This window comes from Brachyhypopomus gauderio, chromosome 2 (genome assembly GCF_052324685.1).
Source record: "Brachyhypopomus gauderio isolate BG-103 chromosome 2, BGAUD_0.2, whole genome shotgun sequence".
NCBI lineage: Eukaryota > Metazoa > Chordata > Actinopteri > Gymnotiformes > Hypopomidae > Brachyhypopomus > Brachyhypopomus gauderio.
The window spans coordinates 45,845,212-45,866,901 of NC_135212.1; the positions used below are offsets into that span (position 1 = coordinate 45,845,212).

At 43.2% G+C, this 21,690-nt stretch overlaps 1 protein-coding gene across 2 annotated transcripts in view; it reads left to right on the plus strand.

The window, feature by feature from the left end:
* Positions 1-21,321, plus strand: part of pvalb6 (parvalbumin 6) — a 25,453-nt gene extending 4,132 nt beyond the window's left edge. For both annotated transcript variants that reach the window (XM_076996939.1, XM_076996940.1), the window contains exons 2-5: positions 19,159-19,227; positions 19,718-19,850; positions 20,118-20,227; positions 20,621-21,321. In XM_076996939.1, the coding sequence (XP_076853054.1) occupies positions 19,167-19,227; positions 19,718-19,850; positions 20,118-20,227; positions 20,621-20,646 (330 nt within the window). In that variant the 5' untranslated portion in view covers positions 19,159-19,166 and the 3' untranslated portion in view covers positions 20,647-21,321. The remainder of the gene's footprint in view (positions 1-19,158; positions 19,228-19,717; positions 19,851-20,117; positions 20,228-20,620) is intronic.
* Positions 21,322-21,690: the final 369 nt, after the last annotated feature.

The following is a 21,690-nucleotide window of genomic DNA, read 5'->3' on the forward strand; positions in this document are numbered from 1 at the left end:
TGGTGCAAACCTTTGCCTTAAATTAATGTCTCAGCGTGGCCCAGTTTTGTGGGTGCAGTCTATAAAAATGGAGTCTTTCGGGAGAGCGCCAGCGCAGAGTATCCTGCCAACGCTCACTGCCTTTCACCTTCTCTATCTCCATGACAGAAGGCCAGTCGTTGGTTTGGTCAGTGGCAATGAGCTTCAGGCTTGGGAGAGGGAGGAAGAAAACAGAACCAGGAAGCTGTGAGAAGACAGAGGATTGCGACTCTGGTTACTCAGCATCGCAGCTCAGCTCTGTTCACATCATCTGACCTGACACTTCAATAAAAATATGCGTTCACTGGCGGGTCAAACCCTGCTTTTTGATTGGTCGCTGGGACTATAGGACTGTGAATATGTTGCAGTTCCCTGTTAGGCTGGGGAGAGTTTCTCCACTCTCAGCTGAGTACTGAAATTAACTCTGCCAAGGGATCCTGTCAGAAACCTGAACCAAATTATCCAGTACAATTAGCCTTAAAAGCCCGGGACCTGCCCCCACACTTAGGGGACCAGTGGACTTCATCCTAATTCACCAAGGGGTCAGTCAGGTTACACTGGATTCAGCGAGGGGCCAGTGACAGCCTGCCCAGCAAGAACAGATACAAGTGCAGGGTCTTCTGGTTGGCCTGCTTTCTGTCCAGTGATGCAATATGATCATCATCTCTGCATAGTGGAGGTGCCATTGTGTTTCGGAGCTGCCTGCTGACGTAAAGTGAAGGTCCATGCAGCAAAACACCTGTTGTTAGCGGCCTCAGCTGTGCAGATGAATTCAGTGAAGTCTCGGGAGCTCCTTTATAGTGAAGCCTTGTAAAATGAGCTGCTAATGATGATGACGATGACAGTGATAGTAATGAAGACGATAATGGCTGTGATGATGCAAATGGTGATGGTGATGATGACAGAGATGATGGTTATAAAGAAAACAATTATGATGTGGATAACAATGATGTCAGCTGATGATAGTGATGACAACGAATGTGGCAGAGAGTAATACGATGATGAGTCCTTTATCCTCTTCTGATATTTAGAGGACGGCTCCAGTTCCTGCTGATACAGGAGCGAACCAGTCAGGTCTCATCTTCACGTCACATAGCGCAGCTCTTACGTCGCATACAGACCTTGAGTGGTTCACGGTTGTGATGCATGGACGTTCAGGTCAGCGTTGACCTGTCTCATGGAAGACGAGCTTCAAGACTATTCTCTCTGTCCCGGCTCTGAGATGGTGGAATGATCTTCCACCAGAGTACCATGTGGTCTTCAGAAGTTGCCTGAAGACTCACCTATTTGTTGAGTGCTTAATGATCACTAACACTGCAGATATGGAAGTTATATCACTGCAGAGTACAATTCTAGCATTTATGTCTTGGTACTTTCCATTGTATGATATAGTACTCATGTTTCTTTGCACCTCTTCTAGGAATGGTTTTAATTCCTGTGGTTTCTGGTTCAAGGTACTGTATCTTGAATTCTGACCCATCTACTGTACTATCTAGGATACATTCTGTGAGCAGATGGCAAAGCATTTTGTAAGTCGCTCTGGATAAGAGTATCTGCTAAATGCCCTAAATTGTAATTGTAAATGTAAATGTATGACTCTAAGCTGGGGGCTTGGGAGACTGAGTATGGTCTCTGGTACTCTAAAGGTGTGTACTGTAAAGGTGTGTACTGTAAAGGTGTGTGTTTATTGTAATTTGGGAGATATGTTTGTAAACAAGCAGGAAGCAGCATAGGGGAATGAATAAACCTTCATTATGGATTAAATGAGACAGAAATGTGAAAGCACGCAGAACGGTGGTGTTGTGTCCAGAAGTTTCACCCTGAGCTGATAATAATCCACAGAAGCTTCAGAATTTCATCCCCCTGTACATTTCTAATAAAAATTCAACAGGTGCACACTCACACATAAACATGCTCACACACACACACACCCAATGCACATGCACACATATGCATGTTTCATTCGCATATGATTACGCACATATTGTCACACAACATACACACATACTCACACATACTCACACACACCAAACCCAGTGCACACATACATTTCCTGAAGAATTCAATTGATTGTGTGTGTGTGTGTGTGTGTGTGTGTGTGTGTGTGTGTGTGTGAGTGTGTGTGTGTGTGTGTGTGTGTGTGTGTGTGTCTTTCAGTATGTATTGATTATATATTTGTAAATAATATCTGTAAAATAATGTAAATCAGTAAATATCTGATTGGAGTTGTCTATAGCTATGAGGTGTTAATCAATATAAAGTGGTAATCACTATGAAGTGTTAATCACCCCATTCTGAGTATGTATAACCCTGTATAACCTCTTCTCTTGAACTTGCTTTGGCCTTTCACTCTCTGAATCTTTCTCTATGTGTGCATGTTGCACATACACACATACTCACATATACTCACACACACCAAACCCAGTGCACACATACATTTCCTGAAGAATTCAATTGATTGTGTGTGTGTGTGTGTGTGTGTGTGTGTGTGTGTGTGTGTGTGTGTGTTTATAAATGAACACTTTCCAGAGTGATAACTTGTGCTTTGTCTCTCAATACAGAGGCAATTCTACACAGTAAATCCATCTCTCCCTCTCACTCTCTCACTCACTCTTTCTCTCACTCTAACTCCTTCTTTCTCTTGGTCTCTCAATGAAGTCACCTTTATCCACTTTCAGTTCATTTAAGTGTATGAATGAAAATACTTACCCTCTGTCTCTCACTCACTCTCTCTGAGACTCTGTCTCTCACTCACTCTCTCTCTCTCTGTCTCTGTCTCACTCTGTCTCAGAGACTGTGTCTCACTCACTCTCTCTCTCAGTCTTTGTAAATGCTTGACATACTGTGTTACTTCAAGCCCCAAGCTAGTAAGTGGAGTGTGAAAATGTGTGTGCGCGTGTGTGTCTGTGTGTGTGAGTATGTAAGCTGCAAGGTCAGAGTCTATGATGGTATACTTCTCTATGATGGTAATGTTACTTAAATCATTTCTGCAGTTTCATCTCTGGCAATGTTGCAATGTATGATATAAAACATATATGATAAAGGTATACACACATGCTAAAACACACATACACCATTGCTGTAGGTCATGAAGTGCAGACAGTTGTAGGACACTTTTGTACTTATGGCTCTATAATAATATCCGTAATGTAATCCTCTGATAACATTCCCCAGAGCTTGCGTCCGAAGAACATTTTTGCGTAATAACTTCCGCTGTTGTGTGTGTATGTAAGTGTTTGTATGTGTATATATGTGTGTGTGTGTGTGTGTGTGTGTGTGTGTGTGTGTGTGTGTATGTGCGCTCATGTGCACGGATGCGTAAATGGAAGATCAACCAAAAATGTGCTGACTCAGGGAAAAAAGAGCTCTAACAAATTCTGTTCTCAAGGTTTTTTTTTAACAACCTGAACATTGGCCACACACACACACACACACACACACACACACACACACACACACACACACACACCCAGTTCAGACATGAGGGGAATGCTGATTTCATTTTGCTTCTTTTTTTTTTTTTTTTTTGCGACCTCCCTAAGCCGTGGGCATGACGAGAATAGTAATAAAGAGAATATGTCCTGAAAAAAGGGAGTGAGAGGGAAAGGGAGGTACACGGGGAGGTGGAAAAAACCGCAATTTCACAACGGACGCCTGAGAAGACGGGAGCTCCATGACAGAGCCAAAATGGAGGGCCCGAGAGCAGGTGAAAGGGAGGTGAAAGGGAGGAGTGTTGAAACAGGGACATATGGAGAGATGAGGCTCGGGGGAAATGACAAACAGAGGGAGGGCTGCGGTAAAGGGGTGACCTATGGTTTATCCATACTGCAAAATCCAATGATGGACTCACCCATATAGAGAAGCAAACGACATTAAGTTCTGAGAGAGGCATCAGGCAAAGCTGAGTGCCCCAGACGGGTCTGTCTCTGGTCCATTTACCGATGGGTTTTTATTGACTTCACCCTCGTTCACACTGTAAAATGCTGCATTGCCTGTGGAAGGAGGTGTGGCTAGCAGATGGGTTTGCCTACGGAGTTTGGGCTTCGGCCTGGGGCCAGACACTCAGCAGAAAGCCTGGAGCTAGTGCTTAAGGCTTCTCCAAAGCAGCACCTGTATTTGTATATGTCTGTTCATTTGTTTACATATTTATACATATGTATACATACATATTTATGTGTTACGCACACACACACACATATACACATCTCCATTTGACCAGGTGAAAGGCTAACGGGGCCCACTGCTGTCATTAGTAGTGGCTAGTTCTGCCGTACAGAGACTGGTGGCTGGCCCAGCTCGCGTACACAGCACAGAGCAATCAGGCCCAGGGCATGATGGAGAGGAAGACATACACAGAGGAAGACACAGGAATCTGAATTAAATACAGCTCTTTGTGTGTGTGTGTGTGTGTGTGTGTGTGTGTGTGTGTGTGTGTGTGTGTGTGTGTGTGTGTGTGTGTGTGTGTGTGTGCTTGGCATGCCAAGATTCAATTGAGAGCACCCACCATAAAACTAGCCTGTACTCTGTGTTTTGTAGGTCTATTCTTTCTCTTTGGCAGGCACTTCTTCCTCTAAGGTACCATTAGGACAAGCAGAGGATTACAGGCCGTCTTATTTGCCTACAATTTACTTTTACTGCCATTCTTATTTGAGGCCAGAGTCTAAGTGCCAATGTTAGTGCCTAAACAGCCCATCATCCACACTAGCTCTCTCTAACCTCATCAGAGAGAGAGAGAGAGAGAGAGAGTGTGTGTGTGTGTGTGTGTGTGTGTGTGTGTGTGTGTGTGTGTGTGTGTGTGTGTGTGTGTGCGTGTGTGTGTGTGCATGTGTGTGTGTGTGTGTGTGTGCATGTGTGTGTGTGCGTGCGTGTGTGTGTGTGTGCGCACAATCCAGGTTGGCACACACTATCTGTAATAGCAATAGATTCATTCCAGATACGGAGTGCCCTCAGCAGAGTGTGTGCTCTACGCAGGGCTGTAATGACTTGGCCCAGAAGCCAGGGCAGGTTTCAGGAGTTCATGCTTTGCCACAGAGCCTTGGATTAGCCGAGAGCACACACTTCCCCACACAGCCTTCGGCCTCTCATAAAACCACTGTTAAACCAGCGGCCCTTTAAGGTTCAACACCGCAACTGTGATCCTGCATAGTCCTGGACAAGCCATGATAAGACATAAGAATATATAAAAGGGCTATAAATGAGTAATTCATTACACCATTGCCCAATGTTATTACACTCACAAATTTCTGTGCAACTGAAAAATGCAATCTAAAAATTTTTTAAGGTTATATTTAATTGTAATACTTATTGCTATATGATTATATATTGCATTTCATAAGTCAAAATTGTATATCTATTAACTCATAACTCAATCATTTGTGCTTTATATAGAGGGAGTCAGAGCTGAAGGTACTGCTTGCCTTTGCAGGGGTACTGCAGCAGAATCTGAATGCCCTTTAATGATGTCTAAGCTTTAACCTGGGAGTATGTGTCAGTGGATCGTCTTAAGTTCTTCTCCTTCTGATATGATTCACAGTTGATTCAGTGGAACGTTAATTGAGTGCAATATAGTGTTGATGCTGTGGAATATAGTGTTGATTTACTGGAAGGTAATGGTGATTCGGTGGAATATAGTGTTGATTCAGGGCAGTGTGTTGTTTCAGTGGAATATAGTGTGGATTTCAGGGAATGTAGTGTTGATTTCAGGAAATGTGGTGTTGATTTCATGGAATGTGGTGTTGATTTCATGGAATTTGGTGTTGATTTCATGGAATGTAGTGTTGATTCATTGCCAAGGTACATCATGTACTCTCTATGCATCTCACAAATAGAGAAAAGAGAGAGTGAGAGAGACAGAAACAGCCAGCCCAAGACAGACAGACAGAGAGGAAGCTATACAGGGACACACTGAAGACGCAAGCAGGAATCAATTGCTGTAATTTTTCAAGAAGTGATATATGGGGTTATTTCACATTCTCTTAACACACTTATGCCACCATTTGTCTAAAGGTGTTCACAGAATGGGTGAGATGGTGAGGAAAAAAACGACCAAATCAAGTAATGAGAAGAAGCAACAGCAGAGCAAACAGGGGGTTGTGTGGAGAGGGAGGGAGGTGTGTACAGGAGCGCCCGCCCCCCAGGAGGAGGTACAAGACGCAGCAGGGCAGGATGCCAGAGTCCGCCCGCTTCAGGTACCCTCCCTGCAGTGCTGCGAGCTCCACCCCCGGAATGGGCCGCGCCCTGCTCCACGCAACCCTCCACGTAACCACCCTCCACCTGCAGCTCAGACCAGCACGTGATCTTTACTTTGGGAAGCAACGCGAGTGTCAACACACGACCTAAAACCGAGCGCCTCCTGTTAAGAGTGCCGTTGTCTCGTCGCTGACACGCAGGCAATCGTGTTCCTGTCAAGGGAAAGTGTTTGATATCTAGGAACCAGGTCACACTCTACTGTAACGTTTATGACCCAAACTGGGAGCAGCTAAAGCCAAATTTCACTAGTGTTTAAAGTCCGTGCAAAGACGATCAGAGACTGAACTCACGCTCACTCTGTGAGCTCACTGTCACTGTCAGCTGAGCTGAGAGAGCGACTGAGAGACAAAGGGATGAATGAAAGGAGCTAGAGATGAAAGGGGTAAGAACGTTGCGGCAGGAGTGGTAGACAAGGACGAGGGAAAAAAACAGAAGGAGAAGCTAAGAAAGGTCATGTAGCTTTGTTTATACATTCTGCAGTTAGGGAGAAAAGCGTGTGTGTGCTGACCTCCAGGCTGAGACCAGCTGCCTCTCTCCTTCACCTGACATCCCGTTTACTCCACAACTCTAGTCTTTGATCACTTCTCCACCCCTCCTCTCTCCACCTTTCTTCTGGGCTTGTGTGCCTTTGTTCATCACTGCTGCTGTCTCCCTTGTCTCCTCTACCTCTCTCTCTCTCTCTCTCTCTCTCTCTCACTGCAGTACTACACAGTGTGTATACATGTCTGACAAACGAGCTGCAGTTGTAGTTTGCTTCTGTTTGCTTGTTGCCATCAGTTAGGATTCATTTATTTGACAGTCACATCACACCTCAGTTTTCAGTGTATTCTCCTATCACAATTACATTTCCTCATGTCACAACTACATCTCTTCATATGTCATGTCTCCTCATTTCTGTCCGTTTCACTTTTTTCTTTTCTTCCTAATCCGTTCCCACATTCTTGTTCTATCAAAGCAACAATGGCCTCTTTCCCTACATTCTTCACGAAGCTCCTTTGTGTGTGTGTGTGTGTGTGATGTGAGATGGACTCACTGAAGATACCCTAAACACAACCGTATCGTATCAAACCTCACAACACATAAATCCTACACAGTTAGACATGAGGAGGGCTCAGGACTAGGCTGTGTCAGAGTGTGTCTAATCGGATTCAGGGTGTTTGTGTACTAGCATGAAGTAATGCAAAGGTTTAAACCCTTATAGTAGTCTAGAGGTTTTGCATTGTGAATTTGCATGGAGGGGTAGATGGTGAGGGTAATGGGTTATGGAAGAGAGTGTGTAGTCCACAGGGCAGTTACGCTTGATTGGCTGGATTAAGAACCAAGAACTAAACACATATGAAAGAAACCTGCCTAGCTTTAGGGCCCTGGAGACATACACACCCAAAACCACACAGTCTGCAACCCACACTCAGCATATGTTCACTGCCACTCTCTCTCTCACTCTCTCTCTCTCACACACACACATGTGATTTCACAGGAGAGCTCATTCATTGTCATATAAAAGATGGCTTATGTAATTGTTGACGAACATTCATTCCAAAAGTGGTTCTTTCTGGAGAACAAATAAATATTGCCACGAGTCACTATTCAAATATAATTGCACAAATAATTTATATCTAAATATTAACAGACCTAATTTGAAACCTAGTTCTTTGATTTTAATCATTTTTAAGGCTATACAAAGTTTAGAACAGCCTCTGTAACAAAACGTGAACGAGTTCGCTTCTGTCCTATCTTTGAGGATGACAGGAAACTATATTTGTTTTTTACCATCAAGGAAAACGCAAAGCAGTCAACTAGTAGTATTGCTGTTCGAAAATGATTCAGCCAATGAGTTCATAAGGAGGATCAGCACAAAGAAACGTAAAATATTTTCCAAAAAGTGTAAAACATATTGATATGAGTAGACTACAGTATATTCCAGATGGCTAATTATGTTTGCTACATTAGGCAAAAAAGCCCAACAATAACAACAGCCCGACGCAGCTGCTTTACACCGCGCTGGATATTTCCGAGTGTTTGTTTTCGTGTTTGTTTGTCTTACGTGATTAGTGGCCTCACGGTGCACAGACGCCGCTAGCCAAGACTGTAATGAGCAGATGCACACTGAACTCCTGTAGTGCGTTTTTAACTCGAACCTCTTGAAGCGAGCGAATAAATCGTTATAATTGAACTGTAAGTGCGGATGAGAGGGCTCGCTAGCCGCCGTTCATCTGCGCGCATTATGGTTCCGAAGTGACACGTGGTGATTTAGCGGCCTCGTGCTTGGGCCGCAGTAGAGCTGAGGAGAACTCTTCTTAAAAACCAAATTAACAACGGATCCCTTGCACATGGATGGGCAGCGTATTAACCGCGCGTAATCGCTCCGCTCTTCTCCTCTCCGTGGTCTCCATGCTCCATAGCCCCAGTAATTGATAGCAATAACGATACGGCGCTCGAGGCCAGCGGAGCGGCTCCCGGGATCACGCACCTAGCAGGGAGACCTTGAGTGGAATTATATTCCGAGCCGCAATGCGGCGGGTCTCAGCGCACTCTACGGCAGGGAGTGCACAGGAGACAAGAGTGGGGGGTTTCCGTGCAGCCTGCACTTAAACGTAAGCTAAACAAACAAATCATTGCAATATTTGTGTTCTCTTTAAAAACGGGTCGTTGTGCACATACGTCACCTTCCACTGTCAGGACTGAGTTATTGAAGAGGGAACACTGACGGAGAGCAAGTCACAGGTTCATGGTGCACATAATTCTCCTCCTTGTATATTCTCGTGCACCCTCAGAGCAGCTCTCGAATGGGAATTACTTGATCTTTTTCCAGAGCACCTTAAGATTCTTTGTAGTGTCTACATGCTGACTCCTTGCTTATTAGTTTGTTGACCTTCAGACCATCTGAATTAGCTAAAAAAAATATGTGAAAGGTGAAACTGTGGATCCTGTGCGAATGAGAGCACTAGTTATTGAGATCCCCATAAAAGATGGACCAAAAACCAAGAGCTCCGTCCAGAAGAGAGCAGTCTTTGGAACAGCTAAGATACTGCATGGGAGTGTAGTATCATGAAGGGTCATGAAGTGTGGTTTCCCATTGAATCCCCCTGAATTTCCCCCTGAACATCATGTCAGGACACCTGATGCACTATATGTATAGCTGAAGCATTTTTGCAAGGAGAAACCAATTACACACGTTATTATACACATACACCTAAGATCCAAGGTCAGAATGTTCGGTGTGGTTGGGCGTGGACGTGCATATCTGCATTCTAACGTGTGTGTGTGTGTGTGTTGGTGAGTATGTCTTAAAAGGACAAAATTCCTGAATACATACCTTCACTACAGGGACTTTGGGTTTGTCTGTGTGTGTGTTGGTGAGTATGTCTTAAAAGGACAAAATTCCTGAATTACATACCTTCACTACAGGGACTTTGGTGTGTGTGTGTGTGTGTGTGTGTGTGTGTGTGTGTGTGTGTGTGTGTGTGTGTGTGTGTGTGTGTGTGTGTGTGCGTGTGTGTGTGTGTGTGTGTGTGTACGTGTGTGTACGTGTGTGTGTGTGTGTGTGTGTGTGTGTTTGTATGTTTCACACTCTGCTCCTACCTTCTCGTGCCTTGTACTTTATCTTTGACATTAATAAGTAGTGCCACTTGAGCAGCTTTCTCTGTCATTAACACACACACACAACACACTTTGTTTCTCCTATAGCATAAACAAAGGCATTCTGATAGCCATATGTGTGTAGTTAACACCAAATAACACCTCCTCAATCTGGTTAATTACTCTGGATGATACGGGGCCTGGATGACTGCAGCGCTCCATCTTATTTCCTCCGCTTCTCATTTCCTTCCTCCATGTCACGCTTGTGTTATCCGCTCGGATTTATTTCCTGCGTGAGTGGCATGACTGAGAAGTGACTGGAACCATATCAAAAGTTCATTAGTTCAGAGATACACCAGGGATCCTCTAGCAGTCTCTCACTCTTCCTCTCATTCTTCATCTCTCACTGTTACTTTCTCTCTCTTTTCCTCTCTCTCTCTCTCATTATCTGCCAGATTCATCTAATGCATTATATTATTATTATTATTATTATTATTATTATTATTATTATTCACATATCTAGGTTAGTGTGATAATGTTTTAGCATCATTGAAAGCCACACTGAACCATGCAGTGTAATGCAGTCATAACTGAGGTTCTGTTTTTACAGAGGAGTGTTTATACTGACACTGTTTAAATGCAATAAGGTTGGGATTTATTTATTTTTATTTTTGGTTCATTTGTTTTATATGAATGTAGAATATGTGGCAAATGAAAAGCGTATGACTCCTAGAGATGTTGCTGTCTGGCCTGTATTTTAATGATATTGACCTTTAGACTCTTGCTGTCTTTGTCTCTCTGTCTCTCTTTGATGTGAATGTGAGGTCTTTCATTATTTTAAAGTTGGCTCATCACCTGCATGAACTCCTTCTTACTGCAGTTTTTCATGTCTCCCCTTTTGTATTGTTTACTCTCAACTTCACCTTTCAAATTCTCAGCACCTGCTTAAGGTTCAGCTTTGGGTTTTGACCCTGAGAAACGCTGAAACAGAGAGCTATAACTGTATAGGGTGCAGTGGCAGTGAATTAGAGAGAGAGAGAGTGAGAGAGAGAGAGAGAGAGAGAGAGAGACATAGTCAGAGACACAAAGATAGGGACAAAGAGTCTAGAGTCTAAAAGTGGGTGGGTCATGTGATACCTGTTGATGCCAGCAGGTGTCTCATAACACCTGAGTGAGCTGGAGACTTGCCAGTTAATCAGCAGCCCATCTGGAACAATAGCTCAGCACTGTGCCTTTCACACACTCACCGTCAGACATATTAACAAGCCTCTTTTGCAATATAGAAAACCTTCAAAATATATTAAACCTCCCAATATATATGGCAGGGCCAAGGAGAGGGTTGCTCTGTTCTGATGAAAATGTTGTCAGAGAGTGTGTGAGAGATGGAACTGACCCTCCCATGAATAATGCAATCTGAGGACTCTGTCGGTGTTCTTACATGAACACCTGGCGTAATGTGCGAAAAAGGAGTCAGTGTGTTCTTACAACCATAACGGAGCATAATTAAATGTTTTAGTCCAGAGTTCTCTCGCCATTCGCTTCACTGCAGAACTGCCCTGGCTCTGGAAGCCGGTATGAGATTCTGGTGCTAAGATCTGGAGACAAGATGTGCTTCCACCTGCGAGCACTAACATTATCCTGGCCGCCACTGACCTGCCCACTCCTCTCACACACTGCCAGAGATGATAGCAGCTCTCAGCGCTCCTGTCATCCTTCCCACAATGCTGCATCTTTCGCTCTGCGCCTCTCTCCTGCCGGACGTCCCCTGGTACACAGCTGCACCGCCTCCAGGCCTGGTTCCTCCACAGAGACAGCGATACCCTGCAACAGCATGGGATTAGTGCTTCTGGCATGCCACTGATTCGATAAACGTAGTCTTGAGAGTGAAGAGAACCTTGCAAAGCAGTGGCGGGAGCCTTAAGAAGGGACTGCTGTTACAGACAGGAGAAGCAGAGAGTGAACCGAATGGAAACGTCAAAGATGCGTTGTGTAGGACTGGAGAGCCCTTGTTCTGATCAGTAAAGAGTGAGGTTTGTTTAAATTCAGTTAAGAGTGAGGTTTGCTATTTTTTGTTAGTCCAGCATCATCCTACTCTAACATACAAGAAATGAAAAAAAAAGTTTTGTTCTGTTTAAAAGCAGCGAAACTCTCTAACACGGTTGACATCTCTTTTAGCAGGGTTCTCTTTCTAATTTCTGATAAAACTACAAAGCTCTCTCTAACTCCAGCCCCTGTCCCTCCAGGGTCTGTTGGTTTAATTTTTAAACCTCTCCCGTTGGCATCAAATTCTGTATGTTTCAATTTTCTGCAGCCGAACAGACTCAACTGATTTTCTCGTTATGGAAAATGGAGAAGTGAGTAATGTTACTCTGGAACATTTAGAGTTCCCATCTGTGAAGCATGAAACCATAAAAACATGAGTGTTAGCGACCTTTGCTTTGAGAGACCTTTACTCTTCCATATAATCTATGAAGGAACTCTAGCTCTAGCTAACAGAGCATGCTAAACACCAGAGTTACACAAGAGAATTTCAACACGCACAAAAAATTCAGACAGCTACACTGCCTTCTTGTGTACATTTTAGAATTGACTTTTAGACTATTTTAATGACTACCAAATGCCCTAATTGTCCTGCCATGTGAATTGATTCTTAGGTATGTTTTTAGATCTACCAAGAGAGATATGTCTGATGTAGACCTACTCACTAGCAGAGTACAAAGCGGTTGGACAGCCTTTTCTTACAATGGCTGTAAGCTCTAGAATTCATTTCCTAATGACCTAAAGACTTTCAATGATCGAGGAATATTTCAGAGGATGTTATAGACCTGTCTGTTCTGATTAGCTTTTAATTAGCTTCTAATTAATGTGTCACGTTTCTGTTACTTTGTTTCATTAATTGTTTCACATTTGATCTTTTACTTGTATCTTGTTTTAATGCATTTGATTTTATTTTTATATTTCCATAAAGCTCTTTGTAAACATACCGTCTGCATAACCACAGAGGAAGAATCAGAGTGCACTATTTTTGCTCAAAGAATATGTATTTGTTATTTGTTTCCACGCCATAGTGTGTAAAACAGCTCACAGATGCACAGAACAAGCAGAAGCTAACTGGGCAAACTGGGCAGACACACAGGAGGAGGACCACATGTTTATGATCAATGATCTGAAATGACAAAGTGAATGTGACTCAATGAAAAAGCATACAATTAGATTTTTTTTTGCAATCGTTTTCCCACTTTTCAAAAGTTTGATCTGGGGCCGGAAGCCTGGTGCACGAAGAGAAGGATCCTGCCACCTCCACATTTGAAACGGACAAGCAGAGTGGACATTTTTGGAATGATTTTGGAATAACTCGCAAATGGTTTATTCAAGCTGATTGGATTTTAGTTGTCATTTCAAAAACCTCTATGTGAAGATCAGCAGACATCATTTAGCAAAGTCCATTAAGCTGGTATTGGCAGGTACCTGGTAGATGTTGTGGTTAGAGCCGTGTAGAGTTTGACCCTCAGGTTATATCAGTCTAGTATGGACACTGTTTCCTAAAACACTTTTGTGAGCTTAACTGATAGAACGCTTGTACCGTTACTGTGTTGTGTCGTTTACATTTTTAAAAATTGTTTTCACATTTGTCTCAAAAACAGAGGCGGACTTTGCATAGAGGCATTGCCAGGCAACTGCCTTGGGCCCCTCCCACTGCAGCCCACTGTAGGGGCCCCCTGACTAGCTGACTAGCTAACCCTAACCCTCTCGCATATTAATGTTGATGGGCCCCCTAGCTAAATTCGCCTTGAGCCCCCAAATTGCTAAGTCCGCCACTGCTCAAAAGCATGTCCACTTTTTCAAGACATTTAACACATTCACCATATTCATAGACTATTAATACTAAACTGCCAAGTAACTGCTAATACTTCTGCAGAAAGACATTCGATCAGCACTTCTTACAAAATTTTTGGATACCTCTCAGTCCGTGTTCATCACCAGCAGTATTCTGTACAACTACAGCAAGTTTTGCAGATATTCTGTCCAACAAAATTCAGATCAATGTGGATGGAATAATGTTGTATTTTGACAGACAAATGAAAAAATAAATTTGTGAGATTTTAGCAGAAAGTTTATTCAGTTTACACAGTGGTTTTACATCATTTTTACTATCTATACAAAAGTACTTTAATTGAAATGTGCATGTATATAGGGAAAATATAGATGTAGTTGTCACTGAAGAGATTTTTCCATTATTACTTCAGTACATGTATTGCTGAAACACCAATACATGTATATTGTTGAAGTGTCACTTCAACACATGATAGCATTCAGTGGGATGTTGATGAAAATCCGAGGGCACTTGTGATCAGGATGGATGACCCAGGCCAACAGCAGACGTCTGATACCGATTGGCAGACAAATTTGTGAGGATTACTGTATATAGGCAAAATATTGATTTGGCATTATAGTACTGTATTTGTTATCGATTGTAGTTTTCTTTTCTGCACTACAGTATATTGAACTGTGAGATCACACAGCAAAACGGAGTAACCCCCCCTGAAGAACACTGTGGCTTTTGTGAGGTGTTTCTTTGTCATATATTGTTTTACATTATATAGTAAATATTGTTATTCTGGGTTTCTGGTACAGGAAAACATATTTTCATTTATATTTTACTATAAAAATATAATACACTGATCTAATATGAGTGGTAAGCCAACAGATCCCAAGATTCTTTAGCAGCTTGAAATATTTGTGGATCCAGCAACAGAGGAAAGGGAATCCCATAGTATATATATTCAGGAGTATTACATAGTATATATATTCAGGAGTATTACATAGTATATATATTCAGGAGTATTTCAAGACGTTTGGGGTTTGAAGTTCATTGTTCTTGTGGGAGAAAATATATGTTATCATTATGGTAGCATGAGTCATTTTTGAAGTGTTATGATTGTACTGATGTGCTGAGATGTATGTTTCAAAACCAGAGTGGGGAGTTCTGAAGAAGTCGACGTAGTACTGAGACAAGTGTGAAAATAATTGTAAAACACTGTAGCCAAACGACATTACAGAACATTACATTTTAGCCCAGCAATACAGCACAGAGCCACAGTGCATGCTGTGGGCCCTGGGAGCTGGGTCTTCTTTCGCTTTGGCCCACGCCCAAAGTCCGGTGGCGGCTACCACACAATCATTATTCCTCAATATTCCTCAGTCTTCCCGCACAGAAATGAAAACGATCTCTTGCTCTCCGTTTCCGTGGCTTTCTAAATTCTCCACATGCTTTGGCTGGAAGGACAGACATGAAAGGACTGCTGAAAAGCTGAGTTTTAGCGAGGCGTGATACAGCACTTTCAAACGCGCAAGCTGAGTGAAACACTGCGTGTGGAGAAGCACTGAGAAGCCGACATCGACTGTCCACTCACTCACACGGAGAGGGGGCAGATACAAATCGCCCTTAGAAGTTGTCACAAACTGTGACAGATAGAGATAGAGACTGAACAGGTGAGATAAGCAGATACTGGGAAAGTGATTGGAAGAATCGAAGACTGAAAGGGAAATAGAGAGCAATTGAAAGAGGGAGAGGGACAGGTGAAGAGGGATTCCTGAGGATAGATATTTCTCTGTCAGAGGAGTATAGTTGTAAGTCCCTAAAGGTGGTGCTTGTAGTGCAATTACATAATGAAATCTGGACTTCAGATTTTCATGGATTTAAATCTGAAGAAATGTCAGGAGGGTAACATGTAACAGATAATTTAAAGGGTGTGTGTGTGTGTGTGTGTGTGTGTGTGTGTGTGTGTGTGTGTGTGTGTGTGTGTGTGTGTGTGTGTGTGTGTTTTGCGTGTTTAGGGACAGACAGGCAAGGTAATTAAATACAATGATAATATTTATGCAATTTTATAACCCATCTTCACATTGTATTCTACATAAGTGACACCTGTTCACAAAAAATCGTGCTCAGATCTTTTCTGACTGTTCTGACTTGTGTACTGTGTATATAGAATAGAACTCTCAATATGCAGCAACAACTAAAAGCTGCTTGTTAGAACTTTGCTGTAAAAATGATTTTCATACTTTATGGAATATTTTTCAATAGCTAACAATTATATAGGCTAAGCTACTAACTAGCTATCTTAGGTTAGCTAACCCAATGTAAATTAGCTAGCAAGCTAACTTAGGTTGGCGGTTGTTTAAGTGATTTCAGATAACTTATTACATATCTTTTGTATAATACAGTTTAAACCAGCAGTAAGTGCAACTTTAGTGTATATATATATATGTGTATGTATTCATTTACATGCTAACTTTTTATAGTTTCATTACTTTTTCAAAAAATAAAAAGAAAGTACAGAACCTACATAAAGATGGCATTTTCATCCCCATCACATTTTACAAACTAGCCTCAATACACAGGGAGGGCTGTAAAGGTTACTTTACTCAGATATCTTTCATTAGTCTATTTTGTTAAGAGTTATCTCAACATGTAGTGATGCTCACTCTGTGTGTTTTCTTTATTATAGTAAATTTAAATGGTGAAATTGTAGCTACCTTTCTGGAAATCAAGTAAATGTTCGTAGGATAACAGTCTAACTTAAATACTTGCGTAAGAGAAGTGTAGTTCTCAGTGTTTACATTCAGTCTTCATAAAGTGCAGGCCAAAAATTTCATTCCATCACAAAATATTATGTCATGTTTGGAGAATAATTTATACACAGCCTGATCTAGCAGATGAAATAAAACAAGGTAGCATAATGGCCAAACACTGCAAATCCCAGAGAGTGGTTTGATGGTGGTTCGATTTAATATGAGCTTGTTGTCTGCTAAATGCAGCATCTGACAATCTACTGCCTGTGTGCGGATTTTTAAAAAGGTCTCTAAAACCGATCAGAATGACAGACTTCTTAACCTCTTCCTACTGTATTGTCTCGTGATATTTATTGCCAGTGTGCTGGGTCTTCTGGCACTCTGTCATCTGGCATTTATTATTCTCTCTGTCTTTCTGTTCCTCTCTCTCTCCCACACCCCCTCTGTGTTTGTCTGTGTCTCTCTCTTTCTCTCTCTCTCTGAGAATGTGTGATAAATCCATCATCCATGATCCACCCATGGCTTATACTTAATCATTGCCCTGTGTGTGTGTGTGTGTGTGTGTGTGTGTGTGTGTGCCTGTGTAGGTCTACGGGCATGTGTGTGAATGTAAGTGCGTAGCTGTACAGGCATGTTTGTGTGTCGGTGTGCGGGGGTGTGTGTGGGGGTGGTGTGTTTTCCCTTCTTCCAGAAGAGGCTAAATAGATGCCATACACTTATGTCTCACTCTGTCCTCGTGCAGTGAAATGAGTGATGAGCAGACTGAGGCCCCTCCCCTCTCTAGACTGCATTTCCTCTTCCTGTCTCCTGCACTATCCACACAGGAGCCGTCGTACTGCCCGACCTTTGCTCATGACAGCCTCTGTTAATAATAAACACCATAAGGAAATTCCCAACTAAATCAATACAGTAATGGCTTGCCTCACAGGTTTTATGTGTTAGTTTAACCTAACAAAGCAGACCCTCGAGTAATAAATGCCATTTGAAAACACTGCTTCAGTTTCCAACCTCACTGTGTCACTGAAGTAAATGATCCCTCCGTGTCCACGGGGATGTCTGTGGGGATGTGGTTATTAGTCTCAGTGGAACTGAATGGCCCCGATCACTTTCCCATAGTGCTCTGCTGGAGTGTGGGGTGATGTGGCAGACGGCACAAGGCTGCCAGGCACGGAGCTCATGCAGCAGACAGATTAGAGGGAACTCACAGACATCTACAGCTGTGTACAGAGCTATCCAAATGCCTGAAACCAAAGAGCCTCGCTCGCAATCCGCAACAAGCCTGTACTGAAAACAGTATGCATAGACTCCATATTTACGCACACACAATTTGTGTTTCTCAGGCCATAGTCACACGCATTTAAACGCACAACTACACATGCACAAACACAGTTTCTCACACACCCATACTCACACAAAGACAAAGACACACATTTTGACATGTGTGGTCAACAACATTTCAAAGTTCACAGTTGATACAGTCACATCCTATACACCCCCATATGACCATGTGAACAGTTTCTGGTTCAGTCAGTTGGAGTTTCAATGCTATCTGCCACAGATCTGCTGAGTCATTTTAATAAACGCATTTTACTGACATCCATGTTTTAGTTTGGTATTTGAGCCTGCAGTAGAGACGTTGGAGTAGCGCCAGCCCTACTGCTGACAGCAGCTTATTCACCCACAAAGCCAGTGAGGTCATAAGAGGCCACTGCCATGTCAGAAGCTGTGAGATCATTTCTCCTGAGCTCGCGTTTCAATCAATCGTCCTTCACCCGTCCACACTGGGACAGTAGCGAGAGCGAAAAACTGCAAGGTGTGCTGTGCTCACCTGCACCTCACCTGAACGTCACCTCCACGTCACCTGTACGTCACCCCCACCTCACCTCCACATCACCTGTACGTCTGCCCCACGTCACCTGAATGTCAAACCCACCTCGCCTCCAAGTCACCTCCACGTCACCTGTACGTCACCCCCACATCACCTCCTCTTCACTTGTGTCTCACCTGTACATCACCTGTGCCTCATATCTCCACCGGACCTACACCACTCCTGCAGAACCAACTGCACCTCTGGTCCATGCTGGTCTCAGCTCTGCAGTTCTGCAGAGAAACTACAGCCGTGGCAGTAACTTCCTTCTGACCTAGCCCAGACCTCTGACCTTGGTCCTCTGACCTTCGCTCATGCATGGCCTCTGGATGTACGTGAGATTCTGCTGCAGATCACCAAACATAGCAGGCGGGTTGGGATGGAAATGGGGTCTGTGTAAGCCAAGCTTGGAACAGCCGTGTAACGCAGACTGGCCGAATAACAGCGCAACACTACTCCGAAATCCCCACACAGTCGTATGTAAAGAAGGAAGGTTAGCTTAGCACAGGGCTAGAAAAGGTAGCGTATGGAAAAGTCCTGAAGTATAAGGCATTACAGAGAGTGTGTGTGTGTGTGTGTGTGTGTGTGTGTGTGTGTGTGTGTGTGTGTGTGTGTGTGTGTGTGCGTGTGCGTGTGCGTGTGCGTGTGTGTGTGATGTGTAAGAGAGATTGTATTACTATGATATATCAAATGCAGCAAGCTGCTGACTCAGAATCTGGCTCACAGCCATAAGTTGCAAACGCACACACAGAAATACACACACACACACATGCACAAACACACACACACACACACGTGTTAACCACTTATAACATTACATTTTCTTCTCACCAATCCACCACACTGATCTCTCTTTCTCTCTCTTTCTTCAGCTGAAGAAATGGCTATGAGCAGCATTCTAAACGCTGATGATGTGAAGAAAGCCCTGGATGCTGTGAAAGGTGAGGAGTGAAGTGTCTTCCCCACACGACCAGCCAGAGGAGGCTTCCCCGGCACACATCAAACCTCCTCCAGAACACCCAGAGATCCTTACTATGTGTTAACTTCACAACGAGGCTTCACCTCTGCATAGTGGTGATAGCAAATGTTCACCTTTACTTACTTGTGAACTCTACATAATTGGAATGAATTTGTGGTGATGTCCCCCTGGTCTGAATACAGTGAAGTGGAGCCAGTAGACATTTCCCATTATCTAAAATGATTTTGTGGAGCCTTGCCAACAGCCAAGTGCATATGCTGTAAATCATAAGAGTACTTTCAGCTTTCATTTGATGCAATAAGTGATTAACAAAGTGTCTTGTGGATTTCAAATCTCCCACGGCCTTCAGAATCACAGAGCTATGACAAAAAAATATAATGGAAAGTTAATTTAATAAACATTTAATTGCATGTCGACGGCATTCCTAAGCTAATGCTGAGTTTTGGTCTTAGCTCCTGACACTTTCGACCATAAGAAGTTCTTTGAGATAGTTGGGCTGAAGGCCAAGTCAGCTGATGATGTGAAGAAAGTCTTCCACATACTAGATGCTGACCACAGTGGCTTCATAGAGGAGGAGGAACTTAAGTAAGATGAACACACACGCACACATAGACATACACCCAAGCACGCCCACATATGCACACACACACACACACACACACACACACACACACGTGCGTATACTGTACATGCACACGTGCGGATGCACACAAACACACACAAGAACATGCGCACACATACTGTCTATATTACCTTCTGTAGCTTGTGTGTAACCTATGTTAAATGTTAAATGCTATAACATGTGAAGCCCATGGTAAATGTGTGTGTGCACCACGTGTGACATGCGTGCAGATTCGTGTTGAAGTGCTTCTCCACCAGTGGAAGAGACCTGACCGATAAAGAAACCAAAACCTTCCTACATGCAGCTGACAAAGATGGAGACGGCAAGATCGGCGTGGACGGTGAGGATGTGATTGGGTGGAGTTTCCACTGCACACAGGGAAACAAGAGCTTAATGTACTGTAGTCTAGTAGGCCTTAAAGTGCCAACTAGCACCACAGAACACTGCCAGTATGGTCTCTGTACTCAAAGTACCCCCAGAGTGGGGAAAAGAGATTATACCATGATTATACCAGATTATACCATGATTATACCAGATTATACCAGATTATACCATGGCTCATTGAAATACAACAGAATAGAAAAAGAATACAGTAGAATAATGAATTTGTACTAGTTTGCAAACAATTACATTTAAACGATGAAGTCCTAACTCTCTCTTTTTCTCTCTCTCTCTCTCTCTCTCTCTCTCTCTCTCTCTCTCTCTCTCTCTCTCTCTCTCTCTCATACTTCAGAGTTTGCTGCTCTAGTCCATGAGTGAACAGAGCAGTCCTGGCTGATCCCATGCCCTTATGACCCTATGACCCTGAAACATACGCCCTCTTTCGTCGTTGACACACATTGACACCCTTGCTCACCACTGACACACTCGTGATCCTCCCCTGATACAATACTCCTCCATCCCTATCCATCACATCACCTGACCACCCTGCATTACTGGATGGAGTACCAGACACGCACACACAACCCACACACACACACACACACACACACACACACACACACACACACACACACACACACACCTTGCACATTCTCACCCCTCCCCCTCCCAACACCTTGCAGACATTCGATTTATTGTTCTTTTTTATACAAATGTGTGTGTGTGGTTATGCTAGTGTATAGGTAAAATGGCCCTGATCAGGGCAAATCCTCACCCTGATAGTATGTAGATATCAAGAAACAAGGAGAGATCACTCCCTGTCATGTCATCATTTATGCCAGACTCCCCTTTTGTTTTCCGTGTCCCTTCATGTCTCTTCTCACTGTGCTCCCTTGTCTCTGCGTGTCTCTCCCTGACTCGTCTGCACCAATCTCTGTCCTCTCTCCACTCTTCCCTCTCCTCTCTCTGGTATGGAGTTGTTGTTAAACATACCAAACGGAGAAAGAGGTTAAGCTGTGAAAAATAAAACAAAGTATAGAGAAATGTCCTTGAGTCCTGACTCCCTGAGAATCCTTCCACTGCTCTTTTTGCTGTTATGTTTTGACATTTACTAGACAGACATACAGTCAGACCGAATGAGTGGGTGAGTGAGTGAATGAGTGTTGGACAGGCTTAGATACACAAGTCTGATTAAAAATCTTTTATTGCATTGTTGCCAATTGGCCAGGCAAGCAAGCAAACTGCCCTGGTAATCACTCTATTATCACTATCCTGGAAGAGAGAGAGAAAGAGAGAGAGAGAGAGAGAGAGAGAGAGAGGAAAGAAAGAAAGAGAGAGAGAAAGAAAGATTAAATAGATCTGTTGTCCTTGGAGAACTGGATCTGTTCTATACAGTTGGATCATTCAGTCTGGTGTCAGACA